This window comes from Lathyrus oleraceus, chromosome 1 (genome assembly GCF_024323335.1).
Source record: "Lathyrus oleraceus cultivar Zhongwan6 chromosome 1, CAAS_Psat_ZW6_1.0, whole genome shotgun sequence".
In the NCBI taxonomy this organism is placed as follows: Eukaryota; Viridiplantae; Streptophyta; class Magnoliopsida; order Fabales; family Fabaceae; genus Lathyrus; species Lathyrus oleraceus.
Genome location: NC_066579.1, coordinates 409636191 through 409659234, shown reverse-complemented (window position 1 = coordinate 409659234; position 23044 = coordinate 409636191). Strand labels below are relative to the sequence as shown.

The window sequence follows — 23044 nt, the reverse complement described above, 5'->3', positions numbered from 1 at the left end:
TATGTTTGATGATTATCTTAATCATCTTGTATCGGAGGAGGCACAAAGTACCATAAATCCTAGCGATTGGAGTTATATAGATGGTTACATCTGATGGTTCTTCAAGATGTCATATCCTTATATGATACATGATGCTCTAAAAGATCCATATATATCAGCTCATCAAGAGATACTATGTGAGGAACTGGTTGTGGAAGATCATGATGTTAATGTGTTTCTTAGATGTCATCGTATCATGAAGATTGGGCAGACGAGTATTGATAGAGGACTCTTTTCGAATGACTCTAAGGCCAAGGACATCGAAGATGCCATGATGACGGGGGCATGAGAGGCATTGTAGTACATAAGGCAGCATAAGAACATGGGGTTCCGAGTCTGTCATACGCAGTAGTTTATAGTATTTGTACTCTGGACTTATTATTGTTTGTATTTTATATTGACTTAATTGTGTACTCTGGATTTATTACTTTATATATGTCATTTTTTTCATATTGGTTGTATGGTTAAATTTATCCTAACAAATAGAAAATGATAGTATAGCTATAAAATATCATCTGATACATCAGAGTTTCTCTAAATCAAAATCAAATAATGTTGTCTAATGTGGTTACAAAGGTGTATCTCTGGATTGTGAATGCGAAGATACATCTCCAAAATAATTTATGCAAAAAAATATGTTTTTGTGAGAGATGCATGAATATACATTGAATTATTCCGGAGATGCATCTTCTGAAATAATATTTGAAAATATATTGGATGTGACTCTATTTTAACATTCTAACTGAAGTGAATGGTGCGTCCGGAGATTCATCTCTAAAATTTAAAGAATAATTTTAATTTTTTATAAAATGTTTTTCCATCCCATTCATTTCCTATCTTTATCTTCAAAAGCCATTTATTGGATAGAGGAAAAAAAGTGTGCTAGGCCTAAAGCACTCTTTCAACATCATAAAACTTGGATCATTCCCAAGTTGGGTTTTAAATTTTAAAGTGGCCTACGATTTGAAGAAAGGTCAAAACCGAAAACTACCCTATAAAATATACCTCAAAACTCAAAAAAAATTGAAATACCTAAACTACCCTCATCGTAATAAATTAACAATAAACTTGAGTATACCAACAGTGTCAAAATTTGAATTTACCAATACATATTTGTGTGTTGGGACAAAGTTGTGATATTTTAATTTTATATACTATAATATAAGTATCTTAGTAATTATAGTAATTTCTAAAAATACATCACCACCATTCTTGGTACAACATGGTGACAATTAGGAACAAGAGTACTAGTGTCTTTATTACGGCCCAAAGTTATAGGTCATGCTGACTCACCCATGGTCCTTACCATGTCTATTCTGCATAAATGGTCCACCTCAGATTTTCAAAATCTCTATCTTAATTTAATGTTTTTCTCCCTCACCCTCTCATCTAAGGTTTCTCTATAACTACACAAAGAGAGAAAAAAATTCATATCAATTAGTATATATATATATCACACTCTTTTGTTGCCAGCAAGATTTCTAGAAATGGGTGAAGTAAGTGTTAGTTTACAATACCTAGTGTTTATACTAGTTCATTAGTGAAGCTTTTATAGTTGATATTAAATGTTTTTGTTTGGTGTTGATAGGAGAAGAAGGAAGAAGGAAAGAAAGAAGAAAGTAAAGAGGAAAAGAAGGAAGAAGAGAAAAAGGAAGAAAAGAAAGATGAAGAACAACTTCCTCAAGAGATAGTACTCAAAGTTGATATGCATTGTGAAGCTTGTGCAAGGAAAGTTGCAAAAGCATTGAAAGGATTTGAAGGTAATAATTAATTAATTTCTTATTCAACTTCTTGCTCTAAGCTCTATAAGACATTTTTCTGACATGAATTTTTATTTAACCATATCATTAAATTTAATTAATCAAACATGTTTTCTGCTGCAAATGTTTTGAATAGAGTATCTTTTGTTTCATGGCTTATTTGACAAATTGTAATTTCATTAAGAAATAATTGATAATATATCTGATTAATTTATAGATCAGATATATTAAATATTCAATAAAACAAAAATAATATTTTTTTTTTATAATAATAATTAGAGGAAAGTATATTTTTCTTTTCAAAATTACAATTGAATATTGTGATTATGTGAAATTCACTGTTAATCCAAACATGCAGAGAATATTTTGTTTAATTAGGCAATAATAATGTTACAGATAACTCCGGCTAATTTTTAGGATCTACCAGTGTCAGCTTGGTACTTTTGTTCTCTTTTTTTCTCTCCTTTTTCCCTTGTTAGATGGATCTACAATTCATGATTGATTTTGAATTTCACATCACATACATGCTGAAATAATAATTTGTCAATATATAAAATTCTCAACTTTTACACATGTCTATTAAATAGGACAAAAGTGCATTATTGCATTAAAGGTAGAGAAAAAGAGTAGTAAATTAAGGATTCTATTATATATATTAAATAATTAATTATTAATAAATTTGAGTTAAAAATTTAAATAAAAAAATGTTTGTGTTTGAAAGGAGTGGAGGAGGTGAGTGCAGATAGTAAGAGCAGCAAAGTGGTAGTGAAAGGAAAGGCAGCAGACCCCATGAAAGTACTCAAAAGACTACAAAAGAAAAGTGGTAAGAAAGTGGAACTTATTTCACCTTTGCCTAAACCTCCACAAGACAAAAAAGAAGAAGAAGAGATCAAAGAACCACCAAAGCCAGAAGAGAAAAAAGATGAGGTAACAATTAAACTATTATTTTATTTCTTTTCTTATTTATATATATTTTGAATCTACATTCGTCCGATTAAGATTAGACGGTTACAATTTAAGGTTTAGAGTTTAGTTGTCTGATTAAGATTAGACGGCTATGATTTAGAGTTTAGTGTTTAGTTAAGATTGTTTGAATATAAGGTTAATATGACATGACGGAAAGGAATCAAGTTCCAATGAATGGGGGATTGTACATGAAAAAAATAACATGTATGAATGCTTGTTTAGTGAAATATTTTGAAAGGATGGAGTTTCCAAGTTGCATTATTTTTACCATTTTGGTTTATTGTTGTTGTTGTTTTTACAAGACAAGTACTAGTACAAACACTAGATAGCATGAAAGTAACGAAACAAAAATACGAAAATGATGCCCCTACTATAAGGGCACATTAAACGAGGGCAAAGACTGTGACAATTAAGAGATGAGTTTGACCCCACTTTTCTTTTTTCATCTCGACATGCAGCATAATGGGGTCACAGTCACGGACTCACTCTGTATTATGCATGCACCCAACTTCATATATATATATATATAAATATATATGTATTTGTATGTGACATTGTATCAACATATATGTAATGTACTAATGTATGATAAGAATTATTTTGAAAAGAAAAACATTAGTATGTGCGTGGGGTAAAAGTTAAGATAAGAGGTGTTGTGTTGTCGATTATGGATTTGATGAGGATGAGATGAGTAGGGTATGGGTATGGTAGGTTTATATCCACATGCATGGCCCATATTTTAGTTGTGAAAAAATTTGAAACTAGTAGGACATTCTAGAGCTTTTATTATGGGGCCAATTAAATGATTCGTCACACTTTGACAAATAATAATTACGACATTAATGATGAACCAATCACATTAAATATTTATGAAACACTAATTCACATACTTGAGACAATACTGACACAAATGCATAGAAAAAACAAATTTTCTATGATGTTCATGGTTATCTGATCTTGATTGAACCGTACAAATTTAAATTTTATTTACTAATTAAAATATATATTCACAATTGTCTGATTTTGATTAGACTCTTATCAATATTTGATTGTATGATTACAAAAAATATGTAAGAGTGATAAAAGTCGACTCTGCATTAATACTTATAATTTTTTAAATATAATCATTGGTGTCAAGTCGGACATTGATATATCTCGGTGTTTCAGAATATTGAAATAGTTAAATTTGTTGGTTAGGGTAAACAAACATTGATATTTTGTGGTATGGTTTGTTTGTGAGCAGGGTCCTACTGTGGTAACAATAGTTCTTAAAATAAGAATGCATTGTGATGCATGTGCTCAAGTTATACAGAAGAGAATCCGTAAGATAAAAGGTACAAAGATTCATTCCTCTTCTAACTTTGGTGCATACAAATATTTATTTAATGATGGATTAAATTCATGATATGTGGCGTTAATCACGCTCTAGGGAGCCTTTTTTTTTATGTTTTTCATGCAACCTTTTGACTAAAAGTGTTTTGATTTTATCATTAGTCTATGTATGATACTAATAGATCTCCCTTCCTCAACTATGAGTTCGACTAGACTCCTACAACCTAGCAAATTAATGATTAGGCCCGTCCCGCCAAAGTCTACCAAAAAGTAAGGCGGGGCCGACAAAGTAGAGGAGGCAGATCAAAAAGTTTGCCTCGACCCGCCAAAAGTAGTGGGTTAAATGGACAGGTCCGACCTCCGACCACTCTTAATGTCTAAAAGTGACAAACGATCATGTTTGTCCATTTTAGAGGGACGAATCAAAAACTTTGGGTTCGACTCGCAAAAAATGGAAGGCTAAACCGGCGGCTTTGATCTGTTTTGCCACCCTATTCAACCAATAGAGTTATAAATTGGATTATCTAAAGTCAGTTTGTTCATAAATTCGGTGAATTAATTACCTTTTGATCAAGATTTGATGATAAAAAAATACAAATGTTAACTTTTATAATAATTTAAAATTCACAACTTAAATCACGAGTGTCTGACTTTGATCGAACGGTCACTAATGTCTTAAATGCATGAATGCATGTACAGGAGTAGAATCAGTGGAAACAGATTTAGGGAACGACCAAGCCATAGTAAAAGGTGTGATTGATCCAGCAAAGCTTGTCGATGAAGTATACAAGAGAACCAAAAAGCAAGCTTCAATAGTGAAAGAGGAGGAAGAAAAGAAGGAAGAAGAGAAGAAAGAAGAGGAGAAAAAGGAAGAGAAAAAAGAAGGAGAAGAAGAAGAGAAAAAAGAGAGTGAGGAAGAAAACAAGGAAGAAGATGATAATAAAACTGAAATCAAGCGTAGTGAATATTGGCCATCAAAAGATTATATTGATTATGCTTATGCACCTGAGATTTTCAGTGATGAAAATCCAAATGCTTGTTCTGTTATGTAGACTTGTTGTTATTTGTAATGTTTCTGTATTTTAATAGCTTATTAGATTAAGTTAATTTTCTATTTCTATGTAACATAGTATAGTAGTGAATATTTTAAGGTTTTTAGCTTTCTGTTGTGTTTATGAGCTTTCAATGAATTTCACTGTCAAAAGATGGCAGAATCACTTATGTTTCTGTGTATGTGTTAAAGTGTACTGATACTGAATTTTGGGCTGCAATTTATTATGTACCTATAATGTTGACACAAATAATATCAACAGCAATTTATTATGTACCTATAATGTTGACACAAATAATATCAAGTCTTTAATGATAACATTTAATAAAACTTATGGTGAACTTCAACCTAAACTTTAAGTCTTCAAATCAATTTAAAAAAATTAAGTTTGTTTGAAGGATAATTCAAATTCACATTTAAGTTGCATTTAGATTTAATTTGAGCTTCATTTAGTGGTTATGATGATATAAAATCTGAACTCAAGGTCAAATTGTAACAAAGTTTTCATTGTAACCGTTTTGCATCTGATAGTAAAAGTTAGTTAGAATTCTCTCTTTTCCACCATTATCTTCTTCTTCATTCTTGTGCATCAACAATTGATATCTAGAACTCCGATTCAGATTCAGGAACGGGAAATACGAGTGTACGTGAGACGTGTATGATTGATTTTGCTCATTCAATTCATAGTGAATTGAAGATCTGAATCGAAATAGAATCACATTTCTTTATTCAGAGGGATTGGGAAACACAGGTGTTGGTGAGATCTGAGTGAATTTGCACAAGAACGAAGATAAACGGTGGAAACGGTGGCTTGAACACAAAACTTCTAGTATTTGATGGAAAGAATTGGAATCGGTGGATGATTCAGATGCGTGTGTTGTTTGGTGCTCAAGATGTTCTTGATCTCATTAATGACAGTTACATTGTGGTTGCAACAGATGCAACGAAAGCACAGAGAAATGTGCATAGAGAAGTGAGGAAGAAGGATCATAAGGCGTTGTTCTATATCCATCAGTGTGTGGATACGAATGTGTTTTAGAAGATCGTTGATTCAACGACGGAGAATGCTGCGTGGGACACACTAGTACGGCGTTACGACGATGATGCATTAGTGAAGAAGGTGAAGCTCCAGTCTCTATGTAAGTAGTATGAGAATCTCAAGATGAAGAACAGTGAGAAGGTACCTGATTACATCTCCATAGTGACTTTGAGCACAAATGAGATGAAATCTTACGGAGAAACTCTTTCTGAACAAGTAATCGTTGAAAAGGTATCGAGGTCACTTACTCCTCAGTTTGATTACATTGTTGTAGCAATTGAACACTCTAAGGACCTCAGCACCATGAAAATTGAAGAGATGCAAAGTAGTCTAGAGGCGCAAGAGTTGCGTCTGACTGAGAGAAACTCTAAAAGAGAGGTAGAGAAGAATTTGAAAGCATCTTCCAGTAAGAAGAATCAAAAGTAGTCTTGGTCAGAGGCCAAGAAGAAACATGGTGGTGGTTATCAGAAGTCAGAAGCCTCCAACTCTGATAAGAAGAAGCATTAAAAGGAAAAGTAGAAGTTTGACAAGAAGGGGGTTTAATGATATTGTTGTAAGAAGTTTGACCACTTTGTTGTTAACTTTTGGTCAAACAAGGAAATCAAATCAGAAGAAGCAAACATAGCCAAAAGAGATTCTCATGATGAACCTATGTTATTGATGACTTCTGAATCTGATGGTGGATATTTGGTAGATTGGTGGTATACGAACATTGGATGCTCAAATCACCTAACTGGAAACAAATAATGGTTTATTAATTTTGACTCTATAAAAAGGACAAATATCAGATGTACTAATGATAAGTACCTTGATGATGAAGGAATGGTAAATGTCAAAGTCGGAGTGAAGAATGGTAAAATTGTTCTTATCAAGGATGTTTGGTATGTTCCTGGCATGCAGAGCAATCTTATTAGTGTAGGTCAGCTAATTGAGAAAGGTTTCTCAGTTATTATGAAAGACAATCTCTTGAAGTTTTATGATTCTTATCAGAAGTTGATTATGAAATTTGAACAGGGAAGCAACAGAAAATTCAAAATGAATGTGGAAACAACTTAAACTAAAAGCCTTAGTTCAGAAGGTGTTGAAGGTGACAGTGAGGTGTGGCATATGATATTAGGGCATCTGGAGTTCAGAAGCTCAGGGCATATGAGTTCAAAGAAGTTGGTACATGGGATTCCTAAGATTGTGAAGCCTGAAAAGTCATGTGAGACTTGCATGAAAGGCAAGCAACCTAGATTTCCATTTGCATCAGAGTTGGCTCCAAGAGAAAAACATGCTTTGGAAGTAGTGCATTCTGATGTATCTAGACCATTTGAAGTACCTTCACTTGGAGGAAACAAGTATTTTATGTCATTTATGGATGAGTTCATAAGAATGACATGGAAGAACTCATCAAGTTTAACCATGAGGTGTTTGCTATGTTTTAGAAGTTCAAGGTGAGGGATGAAAAATAGAATGGTCAGAAGCTGAAAGTTCTCAGAACTGATGGTGGAGGTGAGTACAACTCATCAGAGTTCAGAAGTTTTTATGAATATAATGGAGTTGAACATGAGGTTATTGATCCATATACTCCACAACATAATGGTCTTGTTGAAAGAATAAATAGTACTTTGCTTGATATGACAAGGAGCATGCTGAAGAAGAAGAAGCTTCCTCACACCTTGTGAGGAGAAGTTGTTGCCACTACAGCATATGTGCTTAACATGTGTCCAATCAAGAAGCTGGAGGAAATTGTTCCTTTTGAGAAGTGGGCTGAAGATAAGCAAAGTGTGAGTTATTTCATAGTATTTGGTTCGGTTTGTTACAAACATGTTTCAGGTGCTACTAGAAAGAAGTTGGATCATAGAAGAAAAGTAATATTACCGATTGGGTACAACAGTACAAGTGCTTATAAGATATATTGTCATGTCACCAACAAATTTGAATTCAGCAGAGATGTCATTGTGAAGGAAATAGAAGCATGAGATTGGAACAAGTCTCAATCCAACTCTGGTGCAGTGTTAACACTAGAGTTAACATCTGAAGATATTTCAGACACTAAAGGAGAATCTACCTCTGAAGGAGATTTTGCCTCTAAAGATGAGTCAAAGTCTGAAGGTGACTCAGATATTGAAGTAGAGTCTGAAGGTGTATCTGACTCTGAAGGTGAATCTGATTTTGATCTAGATTTTGATGATGATCTAGACTGTGCTGGTAATTATGCCTCTAAAGGTGGTCATGCTTCTAAAGGTGGTCCAGTCTCTGAAGGTAGTCCAGCATCTGATATTGTTTCAGCATCTGAAGAAGATTATGAATAAATTTCATAGGCCACAAAGAATCATACTAATACCAAGTAGATTTGCAGAGTTTGACATGTTGCAAGATACTGAGATAGACTCTGAAGAGGAAGTCATTCAGTGTGCCATGTTGGTAGACTCTAGACTAGTTAGTATTGAAGAAGCTCTCAAGAAGAAAGTGTGGTTGAAGTCCATGAAAGAATAACTTGAGGCTATAGAAAGAAACAAGACTTAGGAGTTGACTGAGCTTCCAAAGAACAAATACACATGAGATGAGTTTACAAGTTGAAACTGAAGCCAAATGGATCAATAGGAAAACACAAAGCAAGGTTAGTAGATAGAGGATTTCTACAGAAATCTATATTAGATTACTTTGAGGTGTTTACACCTGTAGCTAGGCATGAAACAATCAGATTGGTGATTGCTATAGTTGCTAATAGAAATTGGTCTCTGATGCATTTATATGTGAAATATGAATTTTTGAATGGTCCTTTATAAGAGGAAGTTTATGTGTCACATCCTCCTATATTTGTGAAAAAGAATCTGGAAGGGATGATGTACAAGTTGCATAAAGCCTTGTATGGACTGAAACAAGCTCCTAGAGCTTGGAATCCAAAAATTGATTCATTTTTCAAGCTTCAAAGATTCAGAAAATGTGAGATAGAGTATAGTGTTTATGTTCAACATACATCTGATAGAAATATGATTCTGGTGTGTCTCTATGTTAGTGACATATTTCTAACAGGGAGTTGTTCATATGAGATAGTAAAGTTCAAGAAGGTGTTGATGAATGAGTTTGAGATGACTAATCTAGGAAATATGGTATGTTTTCTAGGGATGGAGATTTAGTATTCTGATAAGAGTATAATTTTGTATTAGTTGAAGTATGAACTTGAGCTTCTTAAGAGATTTGAACTAATAAATTTTGCAAGTTTGCAATCACACGTGTTGAAACAAATCACAAGATGGATTCTGATGTTGAGGGTGATGTTGTAGATGCTACAACTTTTAAACAGTTAGTGGGCTCATTGAGATATCTCTGTAACATCATACCTGACATCTGTTATGCAGTTAGAATGGTGAGTAATTTTTTATGAACAAATCAAAGTGGTCACATTACCAAGATGTTGTCAAGATACTGAGGAATATTAAGGGGACTCTGAGGTATGGAGTTTTGTTCTCTTGTGGTGTTAAATCTGATTCAGAGTTGATATGTTATTCAAACTTTGATTCGTGTAGAAACAAAGTTGACAAAAGAAGTACTTCTAGATATTTATTCAAGTATCTAGGAGTTCTCATTTTTTGGTGCTCCAAGAAACAACTAGTGGTTGCATTGTCAACCTATGAAACTGAGTATATTGCAGGTGCTTTGTATGTGTTTCAAGCTGTTTGGATCATGAACTTATTGCAGGATCTGAAGATCAAGGTGAGCAAAGATGTGAGGTTGATGATTGACAATAAATCAGCTATAAGCCTTAGCAAGAATCCAGCACTGCATGGAAGGAGTAAGCACATTGACACTAAGTTCCATTTTCTATGCAATCAGGTTCAAAATGGAGTGCTAAAAGTGGTTTATTGTAGCACTTAGGAGAAGCTTGCAGATGTTCTGACCAAAGCAATCAAGACTGAACATTTTATCCATTTTAGGGATGGAATTGGTGTTGTTGATTTTAGTCTTAAATGTGGATTAAGGGATGATGTTGAAATGTAATCCAAATTCACATTTAAATTACATTTAGATTTAATTTGAGTTTCATTTTGTGGTTTTTATGATATAAATACCGAACTCAAGTTCAATTTGTAACAGAATTCTAATTGTAACCGTTTTGCATCTGAGAGTAAAAATTAGTTAGAATTCTCTTTTTTTTCAACATCTTCTTCTTCATTCTTGTGCACCAACAAAGTTAATTGAATGCTCTACTTTTTTATTTAATTTATGAAGGAATGTGTTAAAGCAAAGTCCTTTTTAATGTTTCAAAGATAACAAATTTTTAAGTCAAACAAATAAGATAATGACCGTATGTATAATTTAAAGTGTGATTTTGAGTGAAATTATTAATATAAATAAGTATAGAGGTTAATACAATATTTAACTATGTTATTTGGAGCAAATTGAAAGAAGAAGAAAAATCCCTTGTAAGAAAAATACAAAATTTCTCCTGGGAGTTTTGAAGTTCATCTATTTTGAACTTTCACTAGATTTGTTCAATAGAATCATTGATGTGGCACGTACACCTTTACTTTTATTTTTGTTTTCATTTAATTCTTATCATGAATATAACTATGAGGTAACTTCTTTATTATATAATCAATTATTTAAATTTAGTGTTAAGTTTGTTAAGAAAAATGAAAAGTTAGAGAAAGACATTGTTGATCTTAAGGGTTATGATGAATTCATGGAGAATAAAAGTAAGATTCTTTGTGAAGAAATTGCAGGTATAAAAAGTGAATCCTTAAAATCAACTAAATGTGATTCCTGCGATTCATTTAAAATTGATGTAACTAATCTGCAAGAAATCCTAAGTAAATTTACAAAGGGGAAAGAAAACTTTGATTTGATCCTATCAAATCAAAGGTCTTCCCTTAATAAAAATAGAATAGGTTTTAACCAAAACATGTTATTCTGAAAGATAACTAAAAATATGAAAAATTTGAATCGACCTCCTTATAAATGTTTTTTTTGTAATAAGATTGGTCACTTAGAGCATTTTTTCTATGATAAACTAAAACGGTCTAAAAGAAATAATCATAGACCTCTTTGAGCCACTAACGGACCATAATCCAAAAAGATTTGGGTCCCGAAGTTGAAACCTATTTCTATTTTGCAGGGATCGCTTTGCAACTTTGAAGATGCTTAATACAAATTTGATAAACCTGAGCAAAGCATGTATATACTGATTAATCGTCATCGTATCACTTTAGATGATATTTTCCACCTCTCGTATCGAACAATTTGTAGAGATGGAGTTTTCAAGATTGCTTGACATTCCTTATTAGGGATGGTTTTTTTCTCAAGTTGTCTTAAGATTTAAGGTAGTACTATTAATAGGGGTTGAAAATTGGAAGACTCTGATTAACCCTCTAAAAAATTATTTATTAAATTCATGAACATTTAAAATAATTTTTACTAACCTTCTGATTGAATTCAAAATGTTTTCTAAGCATATGGGTGTAATTTGAAAGGAAAAAAGTGTCAAAAGTAGTATGCCAAGACCCAATATCAATCCAAGGCCAAAAAATGCACAAAAATCCACAATATATCTGAATAAAGACCTAATTCTTAATAAATTAGAGCCAACTTGAAATTCAAAACTCAAATGTGTTCATTTCATAATCGATTAGATCTAGTGAATATGTTTAACTCTAACCTCAAGTATATTGGAGGGATCGTCACAAGCAAAGTAAAGAAGCACAAAATCCAGAAGATCCTTCAAGAATTCGCCTTGATCTGCTATCTCCCTTGCTCATAACCAGAAACTGAAGGTATCCAATATTCTCATTTATTTTCTTCTACTTCCTTCCTTCTTAATCCAAATTCTAGGATTCCTCCCTCATTCAACATGAGGGCAATATTCCCTAATATTTGTCTCACTCATTATATAGTTTCATATATCCTTGCTCCAAAGAAACATAACTTTGGACAACTATCTAGGGTCGAAGTTGTCGCAGTTTGGAAAATTTTCAACATAGTGGAATCCAATTGGACAAGTGTTGTAATTACTCACATGGTTGACAGTAGAAAAACGATATTTCGTTACCATATTGTGGGTTGGTTTCAAAAATTTTGAAACACGTCAACTTCAACTTTGAGGGTGAGGAAGTTAACCAAAAATACCATAGGATAGTAGGTGACATGCTGAATCAAATCGGAATAGACAACAAAGCAGGAATGTTATCCTATATAACCAATGGAAAAAGCATAAGAAAGTTCCTCTAGTGAATCAGATCCTCCTCAACAAGGAGAAGTATCTCTGTTGGAGGAATTCGACTTTGAAATTTCAGAAACAACTCCAACCGAAGCTTTCCTAAACAAGATTATGAAAAGGCATGCGATGGTTGATAAGAAGATGAATGATATGACTCAAATGCTCACTGAACTTGGATCTCACGGGCCTTGTGGGGTGTTCAACGATGATTATGATGATGATTCAAAGTAGTTTGCTTAGTTGTGATAATAAGGATAAAATGGTATTGATAATTCACATGAGTGATAATAGGGCTAGAAACAGTTATAACTAATTGTTTATTACATACCATCTTTAATTTTATTGGATCTACAATGACCCTTAAATCCATGTTATCCTAATGATACATGATATAGTTAAGATTGAGTCAAAGTAGATTGAGATCAAATTAGCCAAAATTATAAAATATATCACTTATCTATATGTGATGGATTAGTTATAACCCTACATATAATATAATTTCAAGATCTAAATAGTGGTGGTTCGACTAAGGTAGAAATTATCTGCATCACTTATCTACCTCTTTGAGGCCACACAACACAGTTTAATTTCTTGTATCACTGGTGACGTCCATCACGCCGTCCTTTGGAATTATAGTGTTTTGTCTATTGAACCCGTCTTTGTTTCTAGGTAGATTCTCGTTCGTAGTTGGTTATGTCGTCATTTCCAATCTGTTTATGGGTTGAAGATTACCCTTATAATAATTTATAGGGGTGAGAATATGGGTAAAGTATTATGTGTTAAAGGTTACTCATAATTCATAGGGGGTGAGAATATGAAAAAGAAAGATTATAATAAATCATAGGGGTCAGAATATGGCTAGTAGGGGTGTTCGCGGTGCGGTTTGGGCGGTTTTGGCGATAAAAATCATCTGAACCGCAAGAGAAAAAAACATGTGGTTTGGTTTGGTTCGATTGACTTTTAGAAATAAAATCAAACCAAACCAAACTAAATCAATGCGGTTTGGATTGGTTCGGTTGGTTCGGTTTTTTATAATATTTTTATTGTGCCATACATACACCTATAGAGAACAACATAACTTTATATTTAGTCATTCATACATGACTAAATAACATCAAAACTCATCATATTTAGACAAAAATGTTTCATTCAATATACAAAAAATTAGATTAGACAAAAGTGGAATAAAAAACATATATAAATAGTAGCATAAAATAATATCGAAGACATTATAATAAAACATAAAAAACATATGAGATAAGAGATTAGAGAAGATGAAAAAAAGAACATAAGAGATGCGAGATTGAGAAGAAAGGTGCGATAAAAATGTAATTAAAAGAGAAAATAGTAACATAAAAGATGAAAAAGAAAGAACATAAGAGATGACTTATTAGAGTAGAATAAGCAAAACTTACATGGAAAAGAAGACGAGAAGAATGTGTGATACTACTATGAGAGATTTAAGAAGGTTGAAATTGAAACCCTAAGCGTGAGTAAGAGAAAATCGTTTGTAATTGTAAGGTTAAGGCATACTAGGTTTGATATTTTGGTTGGATGTAGGATAAGTAAAATTTGGGTTGTAACATAATGCGGTTTGGTTTGGTTTAGTTCGGTTTGCAAAATACAAACCGCAAACCAAACCAAACCGTGCGGTTTTGTTAAAAAATGACCCAAACGAATCCTAACCAAATGCGTTTTTTTGCGGTTTCGGTTTGGTTTGGTTTGGTTTGCGGTTTTCTATTAGGTTGGTTTGGTTTTGAACACCCCTAATGGCTAGGAATGGTTATACCTAATGGTTTATTATATGTCATCTTTAATTTTATTGGATTTACAATGGCCCTTTAATTCATATTGTTCTAGTGATACATGATATAGTTAAGACTGAATCAAAGTAGATTGAGATCAAATTAATCAAAATCATAAAATATGTCACTTATCTATACGGGGTGGATTAGTTATAACCCTTACATATAATATAATGTCAAAATCTATGTGGTGGCGGTTCGACTAGGGTAGAAATTCTCCACATCACCCCTCCATCTCTTTGGGGTCGCACAACAAACTCTAATTTATTATGTCAATGATGTCGTTCTTTACATCATCCTTCATAATTGTAGTGTTTTATCGGTTGACTTTGTCTTTGTTTCTAGGTAGATTTTCCTCAGTGGTTGGGTTTGTCATCATTTTCGATCTGTTTATGGGTTGAAGGTTAGGCATATAATAATTGACAGGGGTGAACTATTATGGGTTGAAAGTTGCCCATAATTCATAGAGGTGAGAATAGGTATAAGAAGGGTTATAATAATTCATAAGGGTGAGAAAAGGGCTAGGAATGGTTATAACTAACTGATTATTTACCTACCATCTTTAATTTATTGGATCTGCAATGACCCTTAAATCGATATTATTCTAATGATACATGATATAGTTAAGACAAGGTCAAAGTAGATTGAGATCAAATTAATCGAAATCATAAAATGTATCATTTACCTATATGTGGTTGATTAGTTATACCCCTTAAATATAATATAGGGCCTGTTTGTTTTGGATTTTTTAAAAAATGATTTTTATAGTGTTACTTATTTTAGTATAATTTTTTTTTACAAAGAATCATAAAAGTTTCGAATGAAAATTTGGTTTGAATAGTTATTCTTAAAATGTTATTTTAGGTATTTCATCATTTTATCAAAACTTTTTTTGGATATCAAAATTAAAAAAAAAACACTTAATTTTAAAGCTATTTCAAATAGTTTTCCATAAAAATCATTTTTGAGATACAACTTTTTGAAAAAATTGTGATTTTAACTATGTATTGGTCTTTAATAATATATATTTATGTTATAGAATGAACAATTCAATATTTTAATTTATAAAAGATAAATTTAGAAAAACTTGTAATATTTTAAAAAATATTTTTGTAGAATCCATTTTCAAAAATACAAAGAAAAAAAATCTATTTTTTTAAAGTTAAAACAAACTGACCCATAATGTCAATATCTAGATAGTGGTGGTTCAATCAGGGTAGCGATTCTCCACATCACATATACACCTCTTTGGGATCGCACAACACAATCTAATTTCATGTGCCAATGGTGTCGTCCTTTACACCATCCTTTATAATTGTATTGGTTGACTCCATCTTTGTTTCTAGGTAGATTTTCCTCAGTGATTGATTTTGTCATCATTTTCGATCTGATTATGGGTTGAAGGTTAGGTATATAACAATTCATAGAGGTGAGAATAGGGGTGAACTATTATGGGTTGAAAGTTGCCCATAATTCATAGGATGAGAATAGGGATAAGAATGGTTATAATAATTCATACGGGTGAGAAAAGGGCTAGGAATGGTTATAACTAACTGTTTATTATATGTCATCTTTAATTTTATCGGTTCTACAATGACCCTTAAATCTATATTATTCTAATGATACATGATATAGTTAAGACATAGTCAAGTAGATTGAAATCAAATTAACCAAAATCATAAAATATACCATTTATCTATATGTGATTGATTAGTTATAACCCTTAAATATAATATAATGTCAATATCTAGATAGTGGTGGTTCGATCAGGGTAACAATTCTCCACATCACCTCTCCATTTCTTTGGGGTCGCACAACACAATGTAATCTTTGATGCCATTGGGGGCGTCCTTCTCGTCATCCTTCATAATTGTAGTGTTTTTTCGATTGACTTCGTCTTTATTTTCGGGTAGATTCTAGTCGTTGGTTGGTTTCCTCGTCATTTTTTTATTTTTTTGGTTCGTTGGCGATTGGTTTGATGACATTTTTGACGTTTTGTTTCTTGTTTTCGATGGCATCGCTTGAGATCTAACTTTTGTTGTTCTCGTGCTATGATTCACCGGTGTTTGAGGTGATTTTTTCCTTTGATATATAGTTTTTTTTTTTCAAATCTATTGAGATCTGTCATTTTCAAGGTGTTTCGATTTTAAACACCGCCCCTGGTGATTTTTATAGTGGTTAAGATCTTGTTGCCAATGTACTTTTTCATTTTAACTTGCCCCGGTGGCATAGAGTTAGCTTAGAGCTAGCTCCCTAGGCTCTGGGGTTGATAGGCTTAAAAGAGCTATTAAAATTGTTGTGATTTGTAATTCAAAGAGAGGCCGTTAATATGTGTATTTATCCATGTTGGTGATCGACACATGCACTATTTCTTAAGATCTTTTACACAACTCTTTTGCAATTTGGTTTTAGTCTCTGCATTAGATCCGTTGAGTTATGCTTTTGAGTAGATCTATATGTTTCGCATTCGTCTCTTTATTGTATTTTCGTCTAGATTGTTTTTTACAAAGTTACTTTTTATATTATATTACTCATTTTATGTCCTCCCAATTTTTTAGTTTCTTTTCTTATTTATTATATTTTCTTTTGTTTAAAAAGAACATATAATATCATGTCAAGATATTGTGGTGTGGTGTGGCGTTGCTACAAACTGTAGCCATGAAAAAGATGAAGATTGTACTTAGGAGTTGCTACAAACTGTACCAATGAAAAAGATGAAGAATGTACTTAGAGAGTCGTAACGCGTAAATTTAAACTAATTTTTAAGTTTGATTAATTTTCATATCAATCTAGATACACTAGATGCAAATATTAAAAACAAAAATCTTAATATGAGTTGCACAAACACACCAAATTTATCTTTCAATAGTAATTTACGTATTTTCCCTCATGCATTGGAGGAAAAAATATATATGATTTAAAGGTTGAAAATGACTGAATTTGTTGAGAACAAATGTCAAATTCTTATAATTTCTGATGTATAATTCAAGACACATCATTTTACAAATGACAAGTAACCTTTCACCTAGAATCATAATCATGTATGATCAGATTTTTTTAATCAAGTATTGTGTTTGTTCACTTATATTATCATGTGAGAATCAAGAATAGTAGTGCTACAGAATCTAATTCCAAAAAGAATAAGATGCCAGAAATCACTGAAATAATAGGACATTTAAGATTATAACAAAAAGGTAGTAACATATAAATGGATGAAACAATTTGAAAAGGTGAATCAGTATCACATTTTATTTATTCTTGAAAAAGCTGAGGTGGACTGTTTCTGCAAGGTGGCAAAATAAGAAACAGCAATGCTATAACATAAGCATGTAGGTGTCTGTGTCAGTATCGTATCGTGTCTCGGTCCCGGTCCGTAATGCTTACGTGAATTATAGTAATGCAATAGATGAGGTAAATCTTGAAGCTTAACATAACCATAGTATGATAAATATTCCAACAGAATACCATCATCAAATGAAGTAAAAATTTCTAACTGAAATTGCATGATGAATAACCATCGAGCAATTGCATTATATGTATCATAGTCTTCACTTTCATGTAAATATATCCTTCAGTAGCTTCCAGTATCTCTCTAAAGATTGTTCCACCCGGAGCTATATTAACAAATACAAGGACTTAAAAGTTAAAGGCTACCCTACCTCAAGTCTGTGGTCCGTGTCATTCATGTTTACCTCTGCAAAGACTTGTACAGAACCACAGTGACATATTTCGCTACAAATCGATGAGTTGTCCCGAGCGCAACCACTGAAGGGCTATTCTTTCCTTTCTGCATATAGAGATGATTGAGCATTACGTGCTGTGGTCTGGACACGAGAGGTTCGAATTCCATATTTGTTGAAGGGACGTTAAGAAGAGTCATTTGCATGAATGGAGGAACCAGTGGCGGCTCCTTTGCATAATCTTCGGAACTTAGGTGTAAGTTGTTGTAACTAGAGTCTGGTGATTTAGGTGGTTCGAAACTAGAAATGCTTCCAATGTCTTCAGGAACATAATCCTACATATAATAGATAAAATTGTTGGCCTGAATCTCATCTTAGATGTCAAGAACCTTATAGTTTTAGAAGTAAAACGTAATGCAAACAATAGGTTTTAAGATGCGCTTGAATAAAAACGTGTTTTATTCAAAAAAAAACGTTTATTCAATATGTGTTTATCATATGAAAATTTAGGCCTAACTTAAGCCTACAAAATCGACTTGTAAATCGACTTGTAGGATGGGGATTGCCTCCACTTATAAGCACATATTCAGACTATATATTGTCCGATATGGGACTCTTAACACAACCTCTCACGTCTAGGACTAGACAACTGGAGCGTGGAAAAAAATGGTGAGTGGCCCGATAGCAAAAACCATATTAAGAAATGTGGTTGAGCCTAACTCAACCCTAAGGATTGTCTTCACTTAGAAGCACATGTTCAGACCATATATTGTCCAATGTGGGACTCTTAACAAAACAAAGATAAACTCTGCATAAATTGAGAAGCTTATTATAATAAGCTATTTGGGGGTGCTTGTGAGAATAAGATGAAAACAGCTTACGACATGAACATATCCTAAGCCATGTGTATAAACCGTTACGAAAATTCACAGAAGTGCTTATATACATATTACATACTACCAAATAAGCTCTTCCAATTTCAAGTTCCAGTTTCAAAAGCTGCTTGAGTCATATAAGATATGCTACGAATTCAGTTTATTATTATTCTCCCTCCCCGTGTTTAGGAATTTGAAATTTAAGAGCCACGGCAAAATTTCATAAATCTGAAACTACAAGGAAAACTAGTGACTCCAGAAAATGGATAAACTAGTCTGTAACAACTGTTGCAAAAAGAAAATTCATGCTAGTTAGGAATAGCACAACAGCCAAGCCCTATTCCACTAGTGAGTTCAGCTACATGGATCAAATTCCCCCATAATGTTCTATCTAGGATCATGCTTCTATCCAAATTGTTAATCTTGAGATTTTTCTTAGTAACTTCTCTTATAAGAAAAGAAGAGAAATTTGACCAAAGAGTGTGAAATAATGAAGAAGATAAGGGAAGAGTTTGATGCCATAAAAAGAGGGAGAAATGAAATCAACCCAAAGTTGCTGCGAAATAACAAGATCCTTGAACTACTTCTTAGTGTCGTAAAATCAATACTCTTAAAAATAAGTTACCTATTGATAGCACCATCCTTTTCTTAACTTGGAAAAACATTATCAGATCACTAAGCCTTTTGATCACAAGAAACACACTAAAAATGTCAAGAAAATAGTACCTGTAAGTCGAGAATGTTGTAGGTATTGGCAGCATCATCTTGTTCCCAAGGCAAGTCAGGTGCGTGCCTCCATCGTCCATCCACGATAAACCTAAACTGGTACACACCAGATGGCAGCACCTTCAGTATAGTGAAGTCCTTTCCTGATCTCTGCAAGGGAATTCTGATGAACAAGAAATATCAGAATCTAAGAAGCAGTTATAGAAACCTTAGAAGACAAATAAAGAACATATTCCAAACGCATTTGGCTTGTTTTTTGTTTTTTTTTTCCACTTGAAACATGTTCGCATGTTCACTTTGTTTTTACTATCAACAAAAGGAGTGGTGAAAACATCATTAAGTAATATCAGCTATAGTGCTATATCATAGCAAAATTTGGACAAATCACTATTGTTCCGTGATACACAGCGGCTATGATTGAGCATTGTAGCACTATGGCAGAGCAGTTTTGAGCAGACTGCTATTCTCTGCAATCCACAATTGACGACATATTAGCATTAACTAAACTTAACCGACATTAAATTTTCCGAACCTTGATTTCCAATGATCCCATGATCCCTCCACGGAGACTTCTTTACCACCATAGCTCCAAGTAATCATAGTCGGAATCCCAATCTCATCAAACATATCCTCGTACCCTGAAGTAGTTTGCATCCAGGAAGGGGTTGGAGCCTGCATCTCATCAGGTCTTTGTAGTGGAACCACCGGAACCTAAACACGGGTAATAGGAACCATTAACAACCGATGATAACGAAGAATCCACACACAATAACAGTCCAAAGCCAAGAAGAACATATATCCAAAACAACAAAAAGGATAGGAAAGTTGATTCTTGAAAGTGACAACAATCTAGAATATTGGAATATGGTTCCCTTAAAGTAATCCCAATAACATAAGCATAAGCTACTTTTGTTTCCCAATCATAACAACACTCAATTATGTTCCAATACATTTTGATTGGTGAAAACATCAATATAAACCCTGAATCTGATCCAATCATCAAAAACCGCCAAGTGAAAAACATGGAACTGTAAACTAATGTATGAATCAAAATACAACATATTTGCACTATTAAAAACCAGACATAACAATAAATAACATCAAATCAAAACCAAAACCTAATTGATCAAACTTTGACTTTCGATACAGATTTAGACACACCACTAATCAAAAAAAAAAAAACTTTATGAGTTTTCACAATCTGAGTATAAAAAATAAAACAAACCCTTTATTGGATAATTGGGGAAAATAATTAAGAGATAGAAAAGGAATGAACTTTACTTGAGGAGAGAACATTAATGGAGATTGAGTAGTTCTAGGGCTAGCAGGTGGAGAATGACCCATTTCCTCAGAAGGTGCAGAATTTTCGATGACCCCATCAGGCACAGACATGGAATCACTCACACTGTCAAAACCTCCCTCTCTTTCTCCGTCATCAGATGAAGCTTCCGATAGTGTGCCGTTGAAATCTTCTTCTCTGCCATTCACATTCCCCATCACAAAGAAGAAGAGAAAGTAATTGTGGGAATTGAAATTGTGGGGTTTTGATATGGACGATGATGGTTCACGTCATCATGTTCTTGACGAGGTCGTTATACTCTACTCTAGTTGTTGTTACTTTTTCTTCATTTTTCCAATTGGGAGCTTCAACGTGCTTTGTGTTTTCTGCGTGCGTGTGTGTGAACCTTTTTCTCTTGTTTTCTTCCTCTCTCTTCTTAGTGAGGGTGATGTGATGAGAGAGGGAAGATGTTAGTAGTGTTATCAATACCTCTCATTTATTTCCTTGTGTGATTGTGATTTTTTTGTCACGAAAATGTGTGTGATTGTGATTTGTTCCTACAATTTTAGATTAATTATTTTTTTATCTTACATTTTATTTTGGATGAATTGAAAGTTTAGATGGACAAAAAGTCACCATAATTGTTTATGTTTGGATTAATGGAATATAATGTAATGATATAAAAATGAATAAAATTGAATAGAATCGTAAGAGAATCGTGATTAAAATAAGGAGTGAAATTTTTTTAAATTGATCCTTAAGAATGAACATTATCAATGATATAATGACTTTTTTTGTAGCGATTAACCGTTGATGCGGAATCTAAAGAACAAACATGAGCATTTAACTAACAACAACATCTCTATTCAGCCTACACTAATAGATTGTCTTCGATCTCAATGCTAGCTATTTTAAATGAAGAGAGAGAGAGAGAGAGACGATTTGGGTTTCAAAAACTGAATTGTTATCAAGTGTGGATACTTCAGCACAAGAGTTATATTTATCAAATGACTTGTGTGGCATGCAAGCTAAAAAAAGCTCATTTATGCCATCGTACCATATTTCACTTAAATGCATCGTACCTTACGATGTGTTGTATTCAACTTAAGTGCATTGTATTTTATGGTGTTTTGTATCCAACTTAAGTACATTGTACCTTGTGGTGTTTCGTATTACACTTAAGTACATGGTACCTTATGGTGCATCACATTTCTTTAATTAATGTTTCTCTAATTAACGCTAGTGTTTTACGAGACCGCACAATCGAATAAGCTTTACTTATTTATTTTATTTCTCATCAATTTGTCATTATGTGTGTGACCATGTTGATTCTGGTTGTGTTGTCAATTATACTAGATCACATATTAAATATAATAAACAATTAGTTATATTTGTCGCTACCGTGATCTGAAATTGACTGACTGACCAATGCTTCTCCAAGAAATAAAAGCAAACAGAAGAGTCGCCACCGAATTTTATTTAATTTCCTCGTAAAAGAGAGGAGGGGAAAATAGTCGATAAAACCCCCTAAAAGAAAAAAAGAAAAGAAAAGGATTGGTCTCGCAACCAAATATGGGTTCGGAAGTAAATTACGCAAGGGGGGGGGGGGGGGGTATTAGCATCCCTCACGTCCATGGTACTCCATGGAAACCATTTAATTTGTTCGTGTGCGTGGGAATTTATCTATAAAAATTTCTTTATTTTTAAGAAAGAAAGTGTGAAAGAATGAGATTGTTTTTTTTTATTATTCTGCTCGCTAAGAATTGTGGCCCTTGTGCCTAAGTATCATTCATCGGGTGATGAAGAATCAGAGTTCCGTAGTTCGGAGTAGAAAATGTTTATGGGTTGGTTGATTTTACCTTGAAAAAGAGTTTTTGGTGTGATTCCCTAAGGCACAAAAATGAGTTTGATGAGTTGACGTTGTTTTTAGGGTTTTATGAAAAGATTGTATGTGATTAGATTACACTAAAGACTATGGGCGGAGGCGAATATTTTGGACAAACAAGTCAAACGTCTTGTGCTCAAAATAATCAGAGTAAAGATAGGAGAGTTCCATCTTTACTCATTCCACACCCCTTAAGGCTCGTGGCGCACAATATTAATTATTTTTTTAGTTTGATTAAGAAAATGTCGCTTGACGTTGGATCAAGGGTTTATTGCTTTTGATTTTAAAATGGTGATGTACATGAATATATACAAAGTAACCAAGCAAGAAATAAAGAGCGTCATGGTAAGGTAGTCCAAGAGAAAGTCTTTTGTGTACAAAAGTGACTTAAGCTAATAAGTGGAT

General features: G+C 33.1%; 2 protein-coding genes across 2 annotated transcripts; one reads left to right on the top strand and one right to left on the bottom strand.

Annotated features, from left to right (window-relative positions):
- The first annotated feature begins 1312 nt into the window (after nt 1–1312).
- Nucleotides 1313–5318, top strand: LOC127076462 (heavy metal-associated isoprenylated plant protein 7). The gene is made up of 5 exons (XM_051018127.1): nt 1313–1535; nt 1628–1799; nt 2521–2726; nt 4009–4099; nt 4797–5318. Exons 1-5 carry the CDS (start codon nt 1527–1529, stop codon nt 5147–5149), a joined length of 831 nt encoding a protein of 276 aa, XP_050874084.1. The 5' UTR covers nt 1313–1526; the 3' UTR covers nt 5150–5318.
- A 12283-nt stretch (nt 5319–17601) lies between these two features.
- Nucleotides 17602–21234, bottom strand: LOC127076452 (SNF1-related protein kinase regulatory subunit beta-2). The gene is made up of 4 exons (XM_051018119.1): nt 20757–21234; nt 20008–20186; nt 19476–19638; nt 17602–18209 (listed from the first exon to the last, which is right to left on the bottom strand). Exons 1-4 carry the CDS (start codon nt 20970–20972, stop codon nt 17883–17885), a joined length of 885 nt encoding a protein of 294 aa, XP_050874076.1. The 5' UTR covers nt 20973–21234; the 3' UTR covers nt 17602–17882.
- Between the last annotated feature and the right edge of the window lie 1810 nt (nt 21235–23044).